The sequence below is a fragment of the Chiloscyllium plagiosum genome, chromosome 4 (genome assembly GCF_004010195.1).
Source record: "Chiloscyllium plagiosum isolate BGI_BamShark_2017 chromosome 4, ASM401019v2, whole genome shotgun sequence".
Classification (NCBI taxonomy): Eukaryota; Metazoa; Chordata; class Chondrichthyes; order Orectolobiformes; family Hemiscylliidae; genus Chiloscyllium; species Chiloscyllium plagiosum.
In genome coordinates, this window is record NC_057713.1 from 47,348,110 (window position 1) to 47,369,293 (window position 21,184).

The 21,184-nt window shown below is 38.4% G+C and overlaps 1 protein-coding gene across 2 annotated transcripts in view; it reads right to left on the reverse strand.

Annotated features, from left to right (window-relative positions):
* The window catches only part of lrrcc1 (leucine rich repeat and coiled-coil centrosomal protein 1), a 196,018-nt gene that overhangs the window by 76,905 nt on the left and 97,929 nt on the right, over positions 1–21,184 (reverse strand). For both annotated transcript variants that reach the window (XM_043688159.1, XM_043688160.1), the window contains 2 exons: positions 2,714–2,915; positions 1,415–1,563 (listed from right to left, as the gene is read on the reverse strand). In XM_043688159.1, coding sequence (XP_043544094.1) covers positions 1,415–1,563; positions 2,714–2,915 — 351 coding nt within the window. The remainder of the gene's footprint in view (positions 1–1,414; positions 1,564–2,713; positions 2,916–21,184) is intronic.

Consider the following 21,184-nt stretch of genomic DNA (forward strand, 5'->3'; position numbering starts at 1 on the left):
GCACGATATAAATGCAAGTTTTTTTTGCAGATTCTGCTAAGAATCTTCATTTGAATTGCTGGGGCACCTACCTTACAGCGTCAAGATCACAGCAGGGAATTATTTACACAGGATAATGGTTAGGTTTTATTTATAGTATAATTGCATTATTACATGAATACAGCCAACTTTCATGACTAGGTACAATTTTAGATACATTTTAACATCAATGTAGTACCCAAGAATCAACAAGTATAAAGCCTTCATGCTTTGTGATTGGTATTTCTTTTTCCCCATAGAGTGTAAAAGACATTTCGAGAACATTTTAAGTATGGGACATTATACTACACTTAGTGTTATACAAGATACTCTGCCCTGAAGCTGGTCTTAGTCAACTCTACAAAGAACAAAGAACATTACAGCGCAGGAACAGGCCCTTCGGCACTCCAAGCCTGTGCCGATCCAGATCCTGTATCTAAATCGGCTGTCTATTTTCTAAGGATCTGTATCCCTTTGCTACCTGCCCTGTATTTGTCTAGATAAATTGCACTATCGTTCCCGCCCTTACCACCTCTGCTGGCAACGCATTCCAGGCACGCATACGCTCTGCATAAAAAACCTTCCATGTATATCTCCCCTAAATCTTTTCCCTCTCACTTTGAACTTGTGACCCCGAGTAATTGAGTCCCCCACTCTGGGAGAAAGTTTCTTGCTATTCACTCTATCTATACCTCTCATGATTTTGTAGGCCTCAATCAGGTACCCCCCTCAACCGCCTTCTTTCCAATGAAAATAATTCTAATCTACTCAACCTCTCCTCATAGCTAACACCCTCCGTAGCAGACAACATCCTGGTGAACCTCCTTTGCAGCCTCTCCAAAGCGTCCAAATCCTTTTGGTAATGTGGCGACCAGAACTATACACAGTATACCAAATGTGGCCGAACCAAAGTTACAATTGTAACATGACCTGCCAACTCTTGTACTCAATACCCCGTTCGATGAAGGAAAGCATGCTGTATGCCTTCTTGACCACTCTACTGACCTGCGTTGCAACCTTCAGGGAACAATGCACCTTAATACCCAGATCTCTCTGCACATCAATTTTCCCCAAAATGTTTCTATTTACTGTATAGTTCGCTCTGGAATTGCATCTTCCAAAATGCATCACCTCACATTTGTCCGGATTGAACTCCATCTGCCAATTCTCTCCAAACTGTCTGTATTCTGCTGTATTCTCTGACAATCTCCTTCACTATCTGCCACTCCACCAATCTTAGTCATCTTAATCCACAATCAGATCATTTACTTTACTTTCAAGTTACATAGCCACTGTTTAGATAGTACAAAGTATTCTTGGATGCATTTGACATATATACTGTATTATATTAACACTATAAAGTTCTGATAATAAATAATAAATGTTATTTGAGTACCTGTCTGTTGTATGTACAGCCATGTCATGAAAATCCCTTTTCTCATTTGCCTGATTTTGTAGTTCTTTTATGTGGTCTGTCAACTGTTTCACAGTTTGCTCTGCCTTCCATCTCATCTCTCTTTCTTGGTCCAACTCTTGAATAAGGACCTCATAGGAAGGAAGGAACAAAGAACAAAATAACATTATTATTTAAATTGAAAAAAAAATGCAGAAAGCTGCAACATAAGGGACTTAGGGTACTTGTACATTAAATGTAGTAAGCTAACACACAGATGCATCAAATAATCAGGAAGGCTAATGGAATGTTGGCCCTTATTTCAAATGGTTGGAGAATGAGAAAATCTTACTGCAACTGTGCAAGGTGAGACCACATCTGAGTACTGTGAGCAGTACTGGTTCCCTTATTTAAGGAAGATATAATCTGATTGGAGCCAGTAAGACAAGGATGGTCTCTGGTATTGAGGGATTGTATTATGAGCAAAGGTTGAACAGGTTGAGACTTCACTTGTTGGAATTTAGAAGAACAAGAGGTGATCTCATTAACACTTACAGGATTCTTAAGTAGTTTGACAGGGTAAATGAAGAAAGGATACATTCCCTCATGGGAGACTCCAAGAGCATAATCTTAGGTTAAAGAGAGAGATGACTGGTGGTTATTTAACCTGGAGTCACCACACCTCAGTCGAAGGGGGAGGTTGAGAAGGAGGGACCTTCATGGTAACCAGTGCAGGAATAGAATTGACAATGTTAGTGTCATTCTGCATTTCGAAACTCGTCATCTAGGCAACTGAACTAACCAGCCCCCTCATGTGCATTTATGTACACCCAGAATTGTTCGTCAATAATCTTTGCCTAGAACCATAAATTTCAGCTAAAGAGCAGCAAAGTACTCCCATACCTGTATAATTTAAGGGAAATAAAACCTGAAGCTCATTTTCCAACAAATAAGACATTTTTGGTTTTGTGGCATATCTATTATGTCTTTCATCTCATTATTTGAAGCCTTTTGTTTGTGACACTCTCATGGCACATTGACTAAACTATTTCAATAGATGTCAGATCTTCTCCATTATTCCACTCGAAAGACACATACTAAATTGGTCATTTAGATTAACTTGCAAGCCAATATGAGCATGAACTAGGAGATTTTAGCACAATAAATGCTGATGCATGCAGGTATTCAGAAAAAAGATTTTCCTACAACGATATATTTGTCTAAAATCAGGTGCTGTTGATTAATGTACATTGCTTGTCATTCTTGAATTGATTTTGGAAAAAAAATCATTAATTTCATTACCCTGTATGTGGACTCCTCAGTTGTACTAGTTTTCTTGCTGTCTTGTGATTTGTGTTGAGGTTTTTGCCCAGCTAACATAGTTTTGGGTACATATCCCACTATTCGGAGCTCAGCAGATTCCACAGGTGAACTGCTGGAGAAGTCTTCACTTCTGAGTTGTTTGTTAGATGATTTCAATTTTCGTAGGCAAGGCTGCTTGTCCCTGTGTTTAAAAATATTTTAATATCCCACACTTTTCATGCTGATGATCACATTTTTGTGATGCATAGTTAATTAATTTCTTTTTAGTCTTTATCAACTGTTCTTTAAATACAAGATACAGATTCCAACTTGACATATATGCAAATAAACATCCATCAAACCATTCACACGAGCTATTATATTTGAATAGTTACATCTTTCTAAATGTACTTTTCGTTTGCTTTTTTTATTATTCAACATGCAATATAACTATTACTTTGAACCACATTTGAAAAGATCCAGTGGATGACAGAGATATGTAGATATTTGAAATTTACTCATTTTGTGCATATCTCCAGCTGTCATTTAACAATCCATGTCTAAATCATAACCTCCAGCCAGAATTCCATATTTATGGAAGGAAAATAAAGAAAATTTATTTTCTATCTCATAAAGATACAGTTTTAATGGCATGTTTTTTATGCCTTTTAATCTCAGCTGTTAAGTAATAGCTGATAAGTAATAGCTAAGATTGAGCTATACGTTAACAGCAATTTACTTCCAATTTGTATTTGCCCTGCTTTGAACAGAAAAGAAACAATGCAAACACAGTTAATACTGTAGAAACAAATTGTTCTGTTTATAGTAGTGGGGTTTCACTTTTTTTCCACTGAGAGATCCATCAATTGTTTACCATCTACAGTACTGAGAGAAAAATAGCCAATTTGTATTAAAACAATTCAGCTGCATTTAAGTTAAGAGAAAATTTCCTTCGATGTCAGTGAAAGCAGCCCACAATGAGAAATTCTGTTTGGAAAATGATTCAATAGGCTTTAAAAAAGCAAGTTATGGCTTAAATCGTGAAACAATATCTATCCTTATACCATATCTTTGACACATATGTTCCAAAACAGAAGAGTTGTTGGCAAGAATTGGAAAAAAAGATAAGAGATGATGAAAGCATGATCAAAAAATATCTTTTTAGAAAGCTTTTGAAAGCAGGAAGTGCGTTATCAAGGAACTAACAATTTAGTGGTGAAGTCTCAAAGCAGCAGCCAAGACATTTGAAAGAATTGGTTTTCAAGGGAGGGAATGATGCCCAGGAGACCACACGAAGACGACGACAGGACATGAAATTGGACATATGGCTGCAGGGGTTTGTCAAGGTAGCACTAAGCACATTTCTGCAGTAACATATGAATGAAGATGTACAATATAGATGAAAATTGCAGGACAGGGAACTTACATGAAAGATGCTTCAAACAAAGTGAGTGGGACAAATCAGCTACTATCAAACACCCTCAATGTAATAAAACCACATTCAATGACTTAACTCTAAATTTATCTCACCCGTTACACAAAACACACTTGGCAATCTACTCCTCGGATGGTGCCTGAACTGCTATGCTTTTCCAGCACCAGTCTAATCTAGACTCTGGTTTCCAGCATCTGCAGTCTTTGTTTTTACCTAATCTACCAACACCATTCTATACCCCAAAATACACTGAATTCTCATTCAGTGACATCTAGCTACCTTTATTCAAGAAACACACCACCATCCATTATATACAATCAACCAATCAGCAGAGAGAAGGTTAACGTGTACAGACCAATTTCAAGCATGGTAGACTGACCGATTAGCAATAAGATCTCACCGTATATCCAGCTTCTCCCACTCACGCAATAGAGTTTATGTTTTAAAAAAATTGTTCATGGAATGTTGGTGATTATATTAATGATCTGGATGAAGGGACTAGGGGCTTTCTGGTGAAGTTCACCATGATACAAAGCTAGGCGGACAGCAGGTAGTTCTGAGGAGGTGGGGAGGCTGCAGAAAGATTTTGACAGTTTAGGGGAGTGGTCCAAAAAATGGCTGATGAAATTCAATGTGAGCAATTGCGAGGTCTTGCACTTTGGAAAAAAGAATACAGGGATGGACTATTCTCTCAATGTTGAGAAAATTCATAAAGCCAAAGGCATCTGGGAGTGCTCGTCCAAAGGTTGACCTGCAGGTTGAGTCCATGGTTAAGAAAGCAAATATAATGTGCTACTGAGACTTTATAAAACACTAGTTAGGCCCCATTTGGGCTCCACACCTCAGGAAGGACATACTGGCACTGTGGCATGTCCATCGGAGATTCACACGGATGATCCCTGGAATGGTAGGCCTAACATACGATGCACGGCTGAGGATCCTGGGATTGTATTCATTGGAGTTTAGAAGGTTGAGGGGAGACCTAATTGAAGCTTTCAAGATAATACATGGCTTAGGAAGGGTGGACGCTGGGAACTTGTTTCCGTCAGGCAGGGATGCTAGAATCCATGGGCACAGAATTAGAGGGGGTCAATTTAAAACGGAAATGAGGAAACATTTCTTCAGTCAGAGAGTGGTGGGCCTGTGGAATTCATTGCCATGGAGCGTAGTGGAGGCCAGGACATTGAATGTCTTCAAGGCAGAGATTGATAAATTCTTAATCTTGCAAGGAATTAAGGGATACGGGGAGAGTGCAGGTAAGTGGCATTGAAATGCCCATCAGCCATGATTGAATAGTGGAATGGACTTGATGGGCCAAATGGCCTTACTTCCACTCCTATATCTTATGGTCTATGGTGTCACTGACTAGGACAGCATTTATTGCCCACTACTAATCGCCCAGAGGGCAGTTAAGAGTCAACCCCAATTATATGGGTTTGGATTCACATATCGGCCAAAACAGATCCTGAAGGACATTTGTGAGCAAGGTAGAGTTTTCTGACAATTGGCAAAAGTTTAACTAGATTCTTGATTCTAGACTTTTATTGAATTTGAATTCTATAAGCAACTATGGCAGGATTTGAGACCAGGTCTTCAGAAAATTACTTGAATTTCAGGATTAATAGCCTAATGATAATACCACTAGGTCATTACCTCCCCTTCAGTGGAGAATATGCTGCCTGAAATGTTGATACCTAGCAATTTTCAAAGGAACTCTTTTGAAGTAACAAGTGCTCTCTTCAGAACAAAAATGTTAGATGGTGTAACTATACATTTTTTATTCTCAAATGTTGCAGCTCAAAGCATGAAAAACTTGAAACAACTTTCACATGAATTCTGTGACTGAATTTTGTTCAAAGTGACCAGACAGAAATGTGAGAGAATCCAAGTTGTTCTGCTGAGATTAAACTGACAATATATATGCATTTGAATTACTTTGAAGTTTAACTTTGTAATTTTTCCTCAACTGCAAAATAACCATTTTACGAAAAGTTGATCTAAAAATGAAATGTTTTTTCAATCTATTGGTAATTTTTATGAAGTTATCAATAAGAGCAGTGTGCACAGAAGAGGAAAAATGTGTAATGAATTGTGAAGGACTCTGACAAATTTATTGATACATTTATTCCAATATTGAGACTTATTTATAATGAAAACCATTTTGTAAAAGATAATTGATCCATTAGGAATTACTATTCAGCCTTTCATATTTGTCTTTAACGTCATGCTGACTGGTTTACTTCTGAAGTAAGTTTGATGCTGTAAGCAATGACTGTATGTACTCCATGAAAATGATCAAAATATTATTTACTGATAAAATTTCAGATCATGAAAACTACAGGAATTAGTTTTCAAAAGGATTAGCTTTTTAATTGCAAGAAGGGCATTTGCCTAATACAAAACATCAGTGAAATTAAATTTTGATGTGATACCTCTTTAAAAAAAAGTTCGAAACTCCTGAAGAGACAAAACAGACTGGACTTTCATCAGTAAGTCAGGAATTGGGAGCCGGGAATTTTTCCAATGTCACAATCACATATCTATCCCAGCAGTGCAAGTTTGAAGAGAACTGGGGCCCAGATTTGATAGCAATTAAAAATCTAATTTATAAACAGTTGAAAGGATTGAAAAAAAGACGTAATAAAGGCAACAAGTGTTTCCTAATAATTGTCTAGGGCACCAATATATGTACTAAAGGAATCTCCTCAGAAATGGCAACAATAAAGTGTTCAAATCTTGGTCAGAATGGTCTTTATACAGAGTTTTCTGAAGAAAGTAAACAGTTGGCACAGTGATAACAAAGAAACAAATTTGGAAGTTTCATTTAACAACTGATGTAGAGATATATTAACAGGTAAAGAACTACTGGTAAACTAAAAGTTGATTATACAACAACCTTGAGGAATCAAAACAAAAATAAATCCATTGTTCCAACAAAGGGCACGGAGATAATAATCAAACAATACATTGAGAAAAATAGAAATTAGATAATGTGGAATGAATTATCAGCGTTGAATAAGTGGAGATGGCCACTGAAGTGAAGAACTTGGTGTCATGGGATAAAAGAGCATTCTACCAAATATGAAAGAAAGTGGGGGCAAACTGGTGTCACAATTCATTGGGCTATGTGCTGGAAATCAAGCTCCACTATTGCTGGAGTTGAAAAAATAATCTAACAACCAAAGGTCCACAATTTACTGATTGATGAACTCAGGTTAAAAAAAAAATGAAATAAGATTGGTTAAAAACAAAACAGAAAAGAAATATGAATTGCTAACTTACAACTCTCTATAACCTAAACCCTACCCCTTCATAAAAAAATCCAGATTACTAAATTTAATGAGTTTTTTTCTGTTTCTTTCTATTCTTTTTAGTTCTTTGCTGATTAGACAAGGCCGTTTTCATAGCAATGCTGTCTTTCCTTTATTGCTTGAGAATTTACCCCTTTCAGTTTTTTTGAAGGTGGTTTTCCATTTTTCCTTCTAAAAAGGAGAGAATAGTGGTGAGTGAAAGCCAGCTAACTATTACTGAAGACATTCTGGTACCTCCTCACTTGTAGAGAGATGCAAAGATTTTTTGATGCTCTCTTTCCAGCTAGATGTTTCTGTGCTGCATTGGGCCCACACAAGCTGTGGTGACATGGTCAGCAACAAATTAAAATGCTGTTGTCAGGCAATTGTTCTTTGGTTCAGAATCCATCAGCTACATGCTATCTGCTACTGCTCTCACTGTTTCAGGTGAAAGCAATGTTATGTACAACTCGATGTATTGCAGGAAATATAACTTTTAAAACTGCAGCCATCTCTTTGGTCTAAAGCAGAATATTTATTCATTTTTAAAAGTGTAAAATTCAGAAATAAAGGAAATAAAAAGATGCAGCCTTCACACAGATTAGCTACGGGTATACTTTTGGCACATTATAACCTACTATTTTTGGCACATTTTCCACTGCTGTTCTTTCAAATTTTGTGTAAATCGAGCAACCGGTAGAAGAAAACAATGAGTTCGGTCTGCTCAGTCCATTTTGTGTTGTTGTGATGCTTTCAGAGAAGCATTTTTCCCACACCTACAGGCAGTTTACTTAAAAAAAAAAGTTCTTCCCACACATCATTTCCCAATGCTTGAGCTTCCAAGATATTGAGTCTAAAGGCATACCCATTTCAAAATCAGATATCTAACGTTACTGAGAACAGGTTGTAGTAGTCAATGATGTCAAGGACCAAACTTTTCTAGTTCATTTTAAACCTAACTTCTTATGAGGTTTGTGCAAACTAAATTATAAAACATCACCACCATTAGCTAGCAAATAGGTTACTCAGTGGATGTTTGTTACATACCCCACTTACACCATTTAATGGTTTGGGAATGGGAGGAATGTGAAGCAAGAAAGATCGCACATGATTCGTTCTGTGTCCAACATAGCACCAAGACAAGTGCAGCTGCAAACAGAAGTGTAACATGACCAGTGCAAGCAGTAGCTTCTCTTACAAAAAGAAGCTGGAAAATACAGGAAATATCACATCCACGAGTTATTTCCATGCTTAACTTAGCATACGACATATAAACAGCAAAGGTATTAAATAGTTCAGTAATGATTATTTTGTCTACATCTGAATTTTTGGTCTTCTCAATGCATCTCTTCAACATGCTTTTCTTAGGTAACAGAAAAATACAACTTAAATAAAATATAACCATTGCCAGCTTTATTAGATTTTCAAACTGAAAACTGAATTTAAAGATAATAAATCCACAACAGATAAAAATAACGAAAAACCGAAAGAAGTGCAGACACTGTAAATCAGAAACAAAAACAGAAATTAATGGAAAAGCTCAGCAGGCCTGGCAGCATCTGTGGAGAGAAATCAGAATTAACATTTCTGGTCCAGTGACCCGTTCTCTGTTCTAAGGATGGGTCACTTGACCCAAAATATTAACTCTGATTCCTTTCCACAGATGCTGCCAGATAAAAATGATTTCCTGTTTAGTTCATATTTAGTCAAGGTAAGTTTATAACTCTGCAGTTAAACAACTTATATAATCAGTTTCAGTATTCATGACAATAAACAGATTTTAACTGGCAGGACCAAAGATGAAAGAGTTTGTACAGCAGTTCACATTCAGCGTCTAAATAATTCTAATGGAATTCATACAGTACAGAGCAAATCGATTTGTTGAAATTGCAGAAATTTGAAAATTAATATTAATTCTCTGATGCAAACTTTTTCAATAACAGCACTCTATTGCATCAGCCAATCTATTAGCTGTAATGTCAATGGAGAGACTTTTGGCTAATAAATAAGGTGACAGCCTCAACCAGGTGTAAATCAATATGTAATTACATTTTTAAAACCTTAATAGTTCATTTTGCAGCACAGTACGTTTTCATTTATCTTTAGAAAGAATCCAAAGAAAAGTTTGGCTCAGTTTTAAATTTACCACCAGCAAAAGGATGTAGATTTTGAATGTGGGCACTGCAGTACAGGAATCTTGCATCAAATCTGCTTGCACAAAGGAAGATGGTTATTGGAAATCATCATCTTCGGCACAGAAAATAGCTACAGAAATTGGTAAGGTTAGGATTTTTAACTCCTCAGAAACTGAAGCAGTCTGTGCCAAGATGCAACAAGATTAAGCTAATGAGGGCAAGTGATATGTCTGTCACACAAGTACCAGGAAATGACCATCTCCAAAAAGAAAGAATTTAATAATCTTTCCTTGACATTCAGTGGAACTGCCATCGCTGAATCCCTCACCTACAAATCCCAATGTTTCCAATGACCAGAAACTTGACTGAACCAGCCATATAAAATTATAAAATCGTGAAGGGTATAGATAAGGTGAATGGCAGATGACTTTTCCCTAGGGTGGGGATTTCAAGACTAGGGGTCATATTTTTAAGGTGAGAGGAAAACGATTTTAAAAAGACCCAAGGAGAAATTCTTCTTTCACTCAGAGAGTGGTTGATATGTGGAATAAACTTCCAGAGGAAGTGGTGGATGTGGGTACAGTTACAAAGTTTAAAAGGCATTTAGATAAGTACATGAATAAGAAATGCTTGGAGGGATATGGATCAAGCAGAGGAAGGTGGAACTAGTTTAATTTGGGATTATGATCGGCATGGACGAGTTGGACCGAAGGGTCTGCTTCCATGCTGTATAACTCAACGACTCTATATAAATGTGTTAGTTACAAAAGCAGGTTAGAGTTTGGGAGCTCGGTGACAAATAACTCACATCCTGATTCCCCTAAGCCTGCCTACAATCCAGAAGGCAGAAGTCACAAGTGATGGAACACACACCACTTGCCTGGATGACTGCAATTCAAATAACATTCAAGAAGCTCAACACAGTCAAGAGTAAATCAGTCTACCTGGCCAGCACAAAACCATTACTCTAAATATTCATTCCTTCCACAAGTGGCACATAGCAACAGCACCCCAATTCTGTTCTTTCTTCTTGCTGTTGGTTCTGTTGTGGCATATCATTTCAACCTTTCTCTCCTGTTTCTTGTCTACTCGTTCAGTCAAATAGAATATCAAAGAATTGTCAGCATGGAAACAATACATAATTGAGACTGATATCAGGTACTTCACATAAGCTTCCTTCTACATTAATTAACTTCCCCATTTACCACACATCTCTATTCTCTCACTCTCATGTATGCGTCCTATCTTCCTGAAAATAAGCCAAAGCTACCCATTTCAATCATTGCACATGCCAATGACTTATTCCATCTGCAATCTTGTACTTATGCCCTTATGTTCACAAATTGAAATAGTTTCTCCACATTCATGCTTACCGAACCCTTTCATAACTTTGAACAATTCTACTGGATCTCCTCTTTACCAGAGAACAAAAGCTTGTTTCATAATTTTTGATAGTTACATCTGGACTTCTCCAGCAGTTACTTCAATATGCAACTACAGAAAGGACAAGAAATCACCATTTATTAGAATACCTAATAATTAATACTTTACTTTTCTGAACACTATCATTTTGTGCAGCAAGGTAATTACTTGCAACATGACAATTAGGGTGTTACTTGTAATTTTCTCCTCCTGCTCAGGTCTGCAGAATGAGTGTCTAGCTCTACGCTTTTTTTGTCCAATTTCAGAGACACAGAGATATGGTCAAAACATTAAATATTTAAGAAGGAGATAGATATAGTTCTCAGGACTAAGGGGATCAAAGGGTATGGAAGCAAAAGCTGGACTAGGGTCCTAAATTGGATGATCAGTCTTGACATATTGAATGACAGAGCAGGTTCAAAGGGCTAAACGGCTTACTCCTGTTCCTGTTTCCAGCACCATCTTTGCCTTAATCCCAAATCCATACCACACCTTCTAAATATGATTTCTGGCTTCTGTCATCAGTCTTCTCTAGATGTGATGAGACTGTCTTCTCTGTTTAAGGAATCTTGCATCCTGCTACATTTGTGAAGCAGTTTCTCAAGCTCAGTAACACAAACATCACCTGGTTGGCAATGTCCTGGATATTCACGGTTTCCCAAACTCCTCTGTCATGCAAATTCAGCCGAATAATAGTTTCTACAAATATGCTATTCTGAAGCATGGAATTATAGAATAAAAATACAAAGATCAATCTTTGCCATAATCCTCTGCAATTTTTCTTCTTTCATTGATGAAAGTCAGAAAAACAATACCATAAGTAGGATGAAATGACTTACTAAATTTAAAGCTAAATTTCTGTTCATGCAAAATGCGATCTACTCACCTTGCTATTGTCTCACATTGCAGGTCTCTGGACTAAATTTCAACAGGAGCTATTGAGTCGCCCGAATTCTTCTGACAAATAACTTCACTTTTATCTCTACTAAACTATATCAGCAGTAAATTCTTCAAGGGTTCAATGTTGACCACAAAAAACAAATGGATTAAAAAAAATGTAATCCATTCAACAGAGGGTGGTGGTGGAGGGTTGTTTTTCAGATTGGAGGCCTGTGACCAGTGGAGTTCTGCAAGGATTGGTGCTGGGTCCTCTACTTTTTGTCATTTATATAAATGATTTGAATGCGAGCTTAAGTGGTACAGTTAATAAGTGTGCAGATTACACCAAAATTGGAGGTGTAGTGGACAACGAAGAAGGTTACCTTGGACTACAATGGGATCTTGATCAGATGAGGAGTGGCAGATGGAGTTTCAATTAGATAAATGCGAGGTGCTGCATTTTGGGAAAGCAAATCTTAGCAGGACTTATACACTTAATGGTAAAGTCCTAGGGAGTGTTGCTGAACAAAGACACCTTGGAGTGCAGGTTCATAGCTCCTTGAAAGTGAAGTTGCAGATAGATAGGATAGTGAAGAAGGCATTTGGTATGCTTTCCTTCATTGGTCAGAGTATTGAGTACAGGAATTGGGAGGTCATGTTGCGGCTGTATAGGACATTATTTAGGTCACTGTTGGGATATTTCGTGCAATTCTGGCTTCCTTATCAGAAGGATGTTGTGAAACTTGAAAGGATTCAGAAATGATTTACAAGGATGTTGCCAGGATTGGAAGATTTGAGCTATAAGGAGAGGTTGAATAGGTAGGGCTGTTTTCCCTGGAGCGTCGGAGGCTGAGGGGTGACCTTATAGATGTTTATAAAATCATGGAGGGGCATGGATAGGATAAATAGACAAGGTCTTTTACCTGGGGTGGGGGAGTCCAGAACTAGAGGGCATAGGTTTAAGGTGAGAGGGGGAAGATATAAAAGAGATCTAACGGGCAATTTTTTCACACAGAGGGTGGTGCATGTGTGGAATGGGCTGCCAGACGAAGTGGTGGATGCTAGTATAATTGCAACATTTAAAAGATATCTGGATGGGTATTTGAATAGGAAGAGTTTGGAGGGATAAGGGCCAGATGCTGCCTGGTGGGACTCGATTGGGTTGGGATATCTGGTTGGCATGGACAAATTGGACCAAAGGGTCTGTTTCCGTGCTGTACATCTCCGTGACTCTATGACTTACTTCCAATTGCCCCACTTAATGGAGCTGGCACAGAGGTCAGGCAGCTAACTGCTTAGCAGGTGGCACATTGGCCAACTGAATATTTTAATGAGCATTCGATTTGATCTGCTCTGCTGATTTATCCCTGGATGATCAGTCTTCCGTTGAGGTGAACAAATTATAAAAGGTTTTAATAGAATATCATTATTTAAAAAAAACATGTAAAGAGATTTTCCTTATGTCTTACTACATGGATTGTATAATCTAACTTAACACATGAGTTGGATCATCTCTGGAGTTGCAATTATCATCAATGTACTGCTCTGCTCCTATTTTTGCCTATGCTGATGGTGCTCTGCATTCCTGGCTAGGCTTTCTCAGTCTGGCATCTTCAGAAATGTCAAGTACAGCATTTATCCAAGAATTATCACCACACTGCTACAGCACAGATAAGTGAGAAAGTGGATAGGTTGATGGTGGTGTAGGAAGACAAATAAAGGATAGTCAGTCAAGAGGAGTTTTAAGGTCAAGGACAAGTCAAGTATCATCTGATGGGAGAGGTGACTAAAGGACTGTGGATGGGGCATGATAGACATATTGGGTCACAGAGGTGGTCAGCTTGTTAGAGGAAGTAAGTGAGGACTACAGATGCTGGAGGTCAGAGTCAAAAAATTTGGTACTGGTAAGGCACAGCTGGTCAGGCAGCATCTGAAGGGAGGACAGTCGATGCTTTGAGCATTGGGTCTTCATCAGAGGAAGTAAACCTGTCAGGGTTGGGGGTGTGGGGGGAAAGCTGGAGTTGTTTGGATATGGTAGTTAGACTAGGATCTTTGTCTAGCATTCCCAGGTAACTATTCACATAAGTAAGTCAAAAGCATCCAGAGTCTTCAATTTTAATTCGGAGTTGGAGACTGTTGTGGATGGTCCCAGATAGCAGAGGAATTGCTGTCAGAGATTTAAGCTTCTTGCACAATTCTATTGGATATGAGAGTGTCAGGATTCTGCAGGGTGTCAACATGTATCTCGGTGTCTCCAATAATCCAGAGACTGAAAGATCTGAGTCATGCTTTCGAAGACCAATCATAGGCTTTTTTTTTACAAAATGCCCATAAATACTGCAGTAGAAATCTTTAGTAAATGCACTGAATGCAGAAATGTGTTCATCATGCAGTGTTAAAATAGTTGTTTAAGCAGGAATAAAATAGGAATGAATCAGTGATAGAAGCTTCACTATTTATTGTGTGTGCATGGGATGTGGTCACTGCTGGCTTTGCCACATTTATTGCCCATCCCTAACAATCCTGGAGAAGATGGTGGAGAGCTGTTTTCAATGATTTGCTATAATCCTTGGGAGTGTAGTGACAACCATAGTCTTGCTCGGAAGGGAGGGCTAAATATTTTCAGCCGTCCCAAAAAACATGTTCAATGGAACGAGTCAATTGGGAAAATTGGGACGATCAGAAAAATTAGATTCTGGATGTTGCGAAGAGAGTCTAATTCTGCTACCAAATTTCAAATGGAAAGATGATAATTTCATGAGTGAGCAGACATAGGCATATCTGCATGCATTCATGGTTATTAGGATCTAATCTTGCCCTATTTCTGTTTTTCCTACAAACTGGAGAGAATATAGATGGCAACAATTCCCAACATGATTGTCAGTGTAGGTACCTGACAGCTGCAGCTCATGGCTTGTTGGACTTAGGCCTTCATTTTGGACAGGAGCCCCCAGAAATTGTAAGCACGTTTCATGAGCAGTGACCATCTGCACCCCGTGTCCACAGAGGTTGGCATCACTCATTCATCAGCCTTAGCACATCTGGAAACAAATCTAACTCGCTTAGAACAGAGTTCTTCATTTAAAATTGCACTTTACAATGAAAGGTGCCCATGTGCTCCAATGCTGCTGGTATTTCACTATGAGCACAATATCAAGAACATATGTTATGGATTGGGCAACGTTCATCCTCTAGGTTTCTGGCTTGCTGTTGCAGTGCTCACTCACTTTGTGCCTATGTGGATGCTCACAGAATTTCTGCAATGCCTTGTCTTTTTGCACTTTGCTGCCTTATTCAGAACTAATAGACTCTCAGTATTATGTAGCCATGGCACTTTTTGGTTTTTGATTCCGAAAGCAGAGGAAACAGCTTACCTGCATCGACCCTGACTATCCCTTTATGTAATTTATAGATTTCATTGAGATTACCTTGCATTCTTCAAAACTTTAGGGAATACAAGCCCAACTCTCTTCATAGGTCAGCTCTGTCATTCACTGTCTTCAAGTCCAGTGAAGACCTTTATTGCATGTCCTCAATAGTATCAATGATAATTATGTCTTTCCAGATCTTTCCAAAGATGACCAAAACTGCATTCAATACACGTGGCACTATCTAACCAAGCTCCTGTACAACTGAAGACTTTCTCTGTACCCAAATCCTCATAAAGAATCTGATATAACATGATAAAACTGTTATCAATTCTCATAATAAATCATTCAAGCAAAATTGTACATGAAAAGTTTTGGAAATGAACTTCATATCAAGAATACCCATGCAACATACAGCAGAGGTTTGTGAGAGAGAATTGTTTTAAAGCATCATCATCCAAATGTAACCTGCAAACAAAGAAAATTGAACTTTGAACATTTGATTTCAAAATCATTTAAGGCCACTATAACCCTAAAAGAAACCTCAATATTATAGCTGCAAGAGAGAAAATAATTGGATACTGTCTATCTTTAATCTCTGAATCATTCATGAAACATTGGTAACCCAAGGATTTTCTGCCTACAGTGTGATTTGCTTCAAGGATATCCTGCTGGGAATCGATAAAAGACAGCTTAAAAGAATAGGGAAAGAGGTAACAAAATTCAATCTTTTCTCATGAATAAAGATTATTCTTAGAATTTTATGAAAAAACAAAAATTAAAGCACAGCATGCCAAGTGAGTGAAGTGCAACAAAACAACTTAAACCAACCATGCATTTAATTGTAATCAGACAAAAAACTGACATCAAGCATAGGAATCATGACGATGGGTCAATAAAAACTTAGTCAAACTGGTTCAAGCAAAATCTTAAATGACAATTTAAGACAAGTAGAGGAGCTAAAGGGAATTACAGATTAAATCACTGAAGTGGGCTGCCCAAGATTCCAGAGTTGAAGGAATTGAGCACCTGTGAAGGTTGAAGGTGACAGAGATAGGAGTATTGGGTCCATGAAGCAATTTGAACATAAGAATGAGAATTTTAAGTTTGAATTGTTAGTAAATTGGGAATGAATGGAGGTTAGCTTGTGCAGTTGTACTAAGTGAATGAGATGTAATGCAGATGAAGATACCAACAACAAAGTTCTGAACAGATTCAAGCTTGTAGAATTTGGTAAATTCAGTGCCTGAAGAGGAGCACTGCAAAAATCAAATGTGCATAGGTTTTAGCAGCAGATGATAAAATTAAATTTGATTTTGGCCCTCATCAAGAACTGTCCTTGTCCTAAGTAAGGAGCCATATGTTTCGATGCTGGTTACCATAGAATTTCTCTAAACCCACAAACTTCTGCATTTTAAAACTTTAAAAATCACAATGGGCCATATTTTACTCAAAGTATTGGATTACTTATACATGTTGCTGTTGATAGTCAAATTAGCCAGCTAATTCATGGAATTGGGATATAGTGTGAATTATGAGTTTTGCAGAACTTTGTCAGATTACATTGTGTCTGTATTCATTTCATACATTTGCATTTTTTGGTCTCAGCTTGCTGGGTATTTTTAAGTAAAACAGAAAGTGGAGAAGCTCAGCAGGTCCTTCAGTTCTGAAGGACTGGACTTGAAATATTACTTGTTGCTCCCTCCATAGATGTTACCAGATCTGCTGAGTTTCTCTATTTCATATTTCCACCATCCACAGTATTTTGCTTTTATTTGGTATTTTAAAGATGTTATTGGATTTGCACATGAATTGCCCGCTAAACCTATTACCATAAATTAGGACGAGAAATTAAGATTCCAAAATTCCTGTTAAAAATATGATTATTGTTAATACAATGTCACTCAATCTCTCAAACCCAAAGTCAACACTTCTATATGTAGGAAATTCTTCTTACGAACATGATTTGACACTAATTCATACACCATAATTCTATTTATTCCCCTATTTCTTTCTCAATACTTCATCACCATCCCTGTCTTATCCTAAAGGCTGGGCAGACTCACCACCAGCAGCAACACTGTGATTTACATTTGTGAGAGAATGCCCTTGGCAGGAAACAACACTGACTCTGAACATTATGCAGTATCACACACAAAAAATCCTCCTGTTCATCACTCCCTACTGCTCCCCTCAATTGATGAATGAGTATTCTGCAACATTGAATAGCACTGGAAGAGGGTACAATGACAGAAATGTATTTTGGATAAGGGACTCTAACATCCATAAACAAGTCTGGCTCAGGAGCAACACTACTGACTAAGTTGACTGATTTCCGAAGCATGTAGCTGGCAAACTGTGGAAGGTGGTGAGAGACCCAAAATAAGGGGTGTGACAATGCCACTCCTCTAATAAGGTAATGTTGTTCTTTGTTTTTTCAAGAGGGGTTGTAAAAGGCAGAGGTTCAGATTTGTCTGGAATAGCCAACAGATACTGCGTAAGGCAATAATCAGGAAAAGGCTTTTAGGTTTGTTTTAAAAAAAACACTTGTACAATGAAAGTGGAGTGGCCAATTCTCCTAACTCAGGGTTTTTTATCCTGGTGGATTTGATTTTAACAAGCAGTCTATTTGAAGCTGCTGATCAAAGAAAGCTGCTGGGGAAAAGAAAGGTTCCCCGATTCAAAAAATGTTTCTGGCTGACTCTCTTTCTCTAACACCTATTGTAAGAGCCTATGTTTGAACTTACCTTTTTTGCCAAGGGGTTGTTTATGGGGATGTTGCAGGAAATTGAAACAGCTCCTTTTATTAAGTTGCAGGGATATTGTGTCAGTTGGGTTATCAAATAGGTGTTATTTAAATTATGTTTTCTTTTGCTTGCATTTCATTCGGCAAGATCAGATTAGATTACCTACAGTGTGCAAACAGGCCCTTCAGCCCAACCAGTCCACACTGACCCTTCGAAGAGTAACCCACCCAGATCCATTTCCCTCTGACTAAGGCACCTAACACTGTGGGCAATTTACCATGGCCAATTCACCGGACTTGCACATCTTTAGACTGTGGAAGGAAACCGGAGGACCTGGAGGAAACCCATGCAGACTCAAGGAGAATGTGCAAACTCCACATAGACAGTAGCCTGAGGCTGGAATCAAACCTGGCACCCTGGCGCTGTGAGACAGCAGTGCTAACCACTGTGCCACGTTAAATAAATGTGTAAATAAATTCTGTTTTACTTGAAGCCAAGTGGTTTGACCAGTTGCATCACTCCTGGAACATCCACCTCACATCTGCCTAAAACAACGAAAAAAAAAAAATTGGGTTTGGACTACCTTCTTGAAATATTTTGAGGGGTCTGGCCTGGTCCATAACACAGAACAATCAACTTGACCTGATGGTTACCAATTTATTTACCATAATGCATCTACCTATGGCAATAGTAGTAGGAGTGTTTACCACACAGCCTTTGTGGAAACAAAACACTGTCTTCATACTTGACACACTATCCAATATGATATTACTACTACGACTACACAGCAAAATGGAATAGGTCTACCAATCTTGCTTCAATGAAGAGCATGCAGGAGCTCCAGCAAGTGTATCAAAATGAGATGCCAATCTGTTGAAGCTGCAATACAGGACTACATTCATACAAAACAGCTAAAGCTGCATGCTATACAGAAATGCAAGTGATCCACAACAACGATTAAATGAAACCTCCATGATCAAGTAACATCCAACAATGAATGGCATTATACAATTAAACAGACTGGAAGAGGATATTCCATCAATATTCCCAACCATCCATTCTTAAGTGATGGTGGGATCAGTACAGGAGTAAGGAAGGCCAGCCTGAAAGGTTTGAAACCACCTGCAGATGAGTGAATAATCTACATCGTTCTTCTGAAGTTAAAGGAACACATGAATTAGGAGTAGCTCATTTGGACTGTTTAGCCTGCTATGCAATTGAATGGAGTAATGGTTGATCCTCAACTCCAGTTTCCTCTTAGCGCCATAAAACTGGATTCCCTTACTGATAAAAAATCTGTCTATCTCAGCTTTGAATAAATTTGCTGACCCAGCCTATAAAGCCATCTTCAGTAAAGAATTCCAAAGATTCATAACCCTCAGAACAACTTAATCCTCATCTTGGTCTTTAATGAGTGACTCTTTACTCTGAGATTATGTCCTCTCTTCCTAGATTGTATAACAAGGGGAAGCAACCTCTCTGCATCTAACCTGTCAACCTCTCTCTATAAGAAAGTCTTCCATACTCGAATTAACTTAGTGTAGATTCTCTAGAATGTCTCAATATCACTAGTGATAAAGGTACTGGACTTTGTAATCAAGAGGCCCAGTCTAATTTTCTTGGGAAATGGGCTTAAATCCCAACATGGCAGACGGTGAAATTTGAACTCAAGAGAAATGGGAATTAATAGCTAATCTAATGGCAACAATTGTCATTGCCAAAAGTAAAAACCCATCTGATACACTAATGTCCTTCAAGTAAGGAAATCTGCCATCCTTATCTGATCTAGTCTACATGTGACTTCAGACCAACAGCAATGTGGTTGACTCTTAACTGTCCTCTGAAATGGCTCCAGAAAGCCAATCAGTTCCGGGACAATTAAGGACAGGCAATAAATGCTGGCCCAGCCAGCAACACCCATATACCATGAACGAATATATTTTTAAAAATTCACTGGAAAGGTTCCAAAATCTAAGGATGCTACCAGTGCATGCATATCTCTGTAGCTACTTTACAATCAAAGGCTGCAACCCCACAGATCCAGGGGACTTATCAATCTTTAGCCCCAGTAGTTTCCCTACAAGTGTTTCTATAGATATATTATTGTTTTTATTTCCTCCTCCTGCCCCTCCCCAAATTTGGATCTGGAAGCTCTGGAGAAACAGGTAATAATATAAAGAGAAGCAGTTAATAATAGAAACCTCCAGAAGACTGGGAAGAGATCCACAGGCTCTGGTATATAAAGGTTCGAGAACAATATTTTTTCAAGACTCCTCTGGGGCCGTAATTAAAAAGAGGAAATCTTTTGATGATGTTAAGAAAAAAACTAAAAGATTTGAATCTTCAGTATTCTCCGAGGTACCCAGCAATACTGCGTTTTAATCTTGGGGGATCTGTTTATAATTTCAATTTGGCAGAAAAAGCAAAAGAATTTGTGAACTCTCTGAAATAATTGACTTGGGATGAGGGTGGGGGGTGGGATGGGGGGGGAAGTGGGGGGAAGAGAAAAAGATGTTTGCAGACAATGGTATAATATTTTTTCTCTTCTCTTTCTTTGTTCTTTTCTCTTTTGCGGTTTTTGGTCGTATAGGCTTGGCATTGCTATGGTGTAAAATTTTGACTGTTTAATATTTCACCTGGTTGGTATTTATCTGTTATTTCACTGTTCCTTTTTTCTCCGGGTGAGGGGTAGTTAGTTCTTTTGTGTAAAAATGTACAGAGGAACCTCGATTATCCGAATATCAATTATCTGAAAATCGGATTATCCGAAGGAGATCTCGAGGTCCCGATGAAAACATTACATTGAAGACATGTTTCCAACAGTGATCGCGTCATTTGTTTACAATGATTAAACAGGCACCGTCCCCAAATGACTGTCTGCCCACCCTCTCTCGCTCCCCACGCTTTCCCTGGAATTCTGCACAGGGACGTACCCTAAACCCCCCCTTCCCCAGATAATCTCTCCAACATTGTCCTGTACAGGTGGAACCTGTCAAAAAGTTGTGTGTGTGTGTGTACACGCGCGCGCTATTTGGAGACTTACCACACAAAGGCAACTTCAGCAGTCTTGTTGTTGGTTACAGACTGATTGGAGAGGGGTGGAGGGAGGGGTGGTGGGGGGCGGTGCCAGACAGGGTTGGGATGGGGGAGTGTTGGGTGTAGACAGTGGTGCTGGACAGGGTTAGGGGTGGGGGG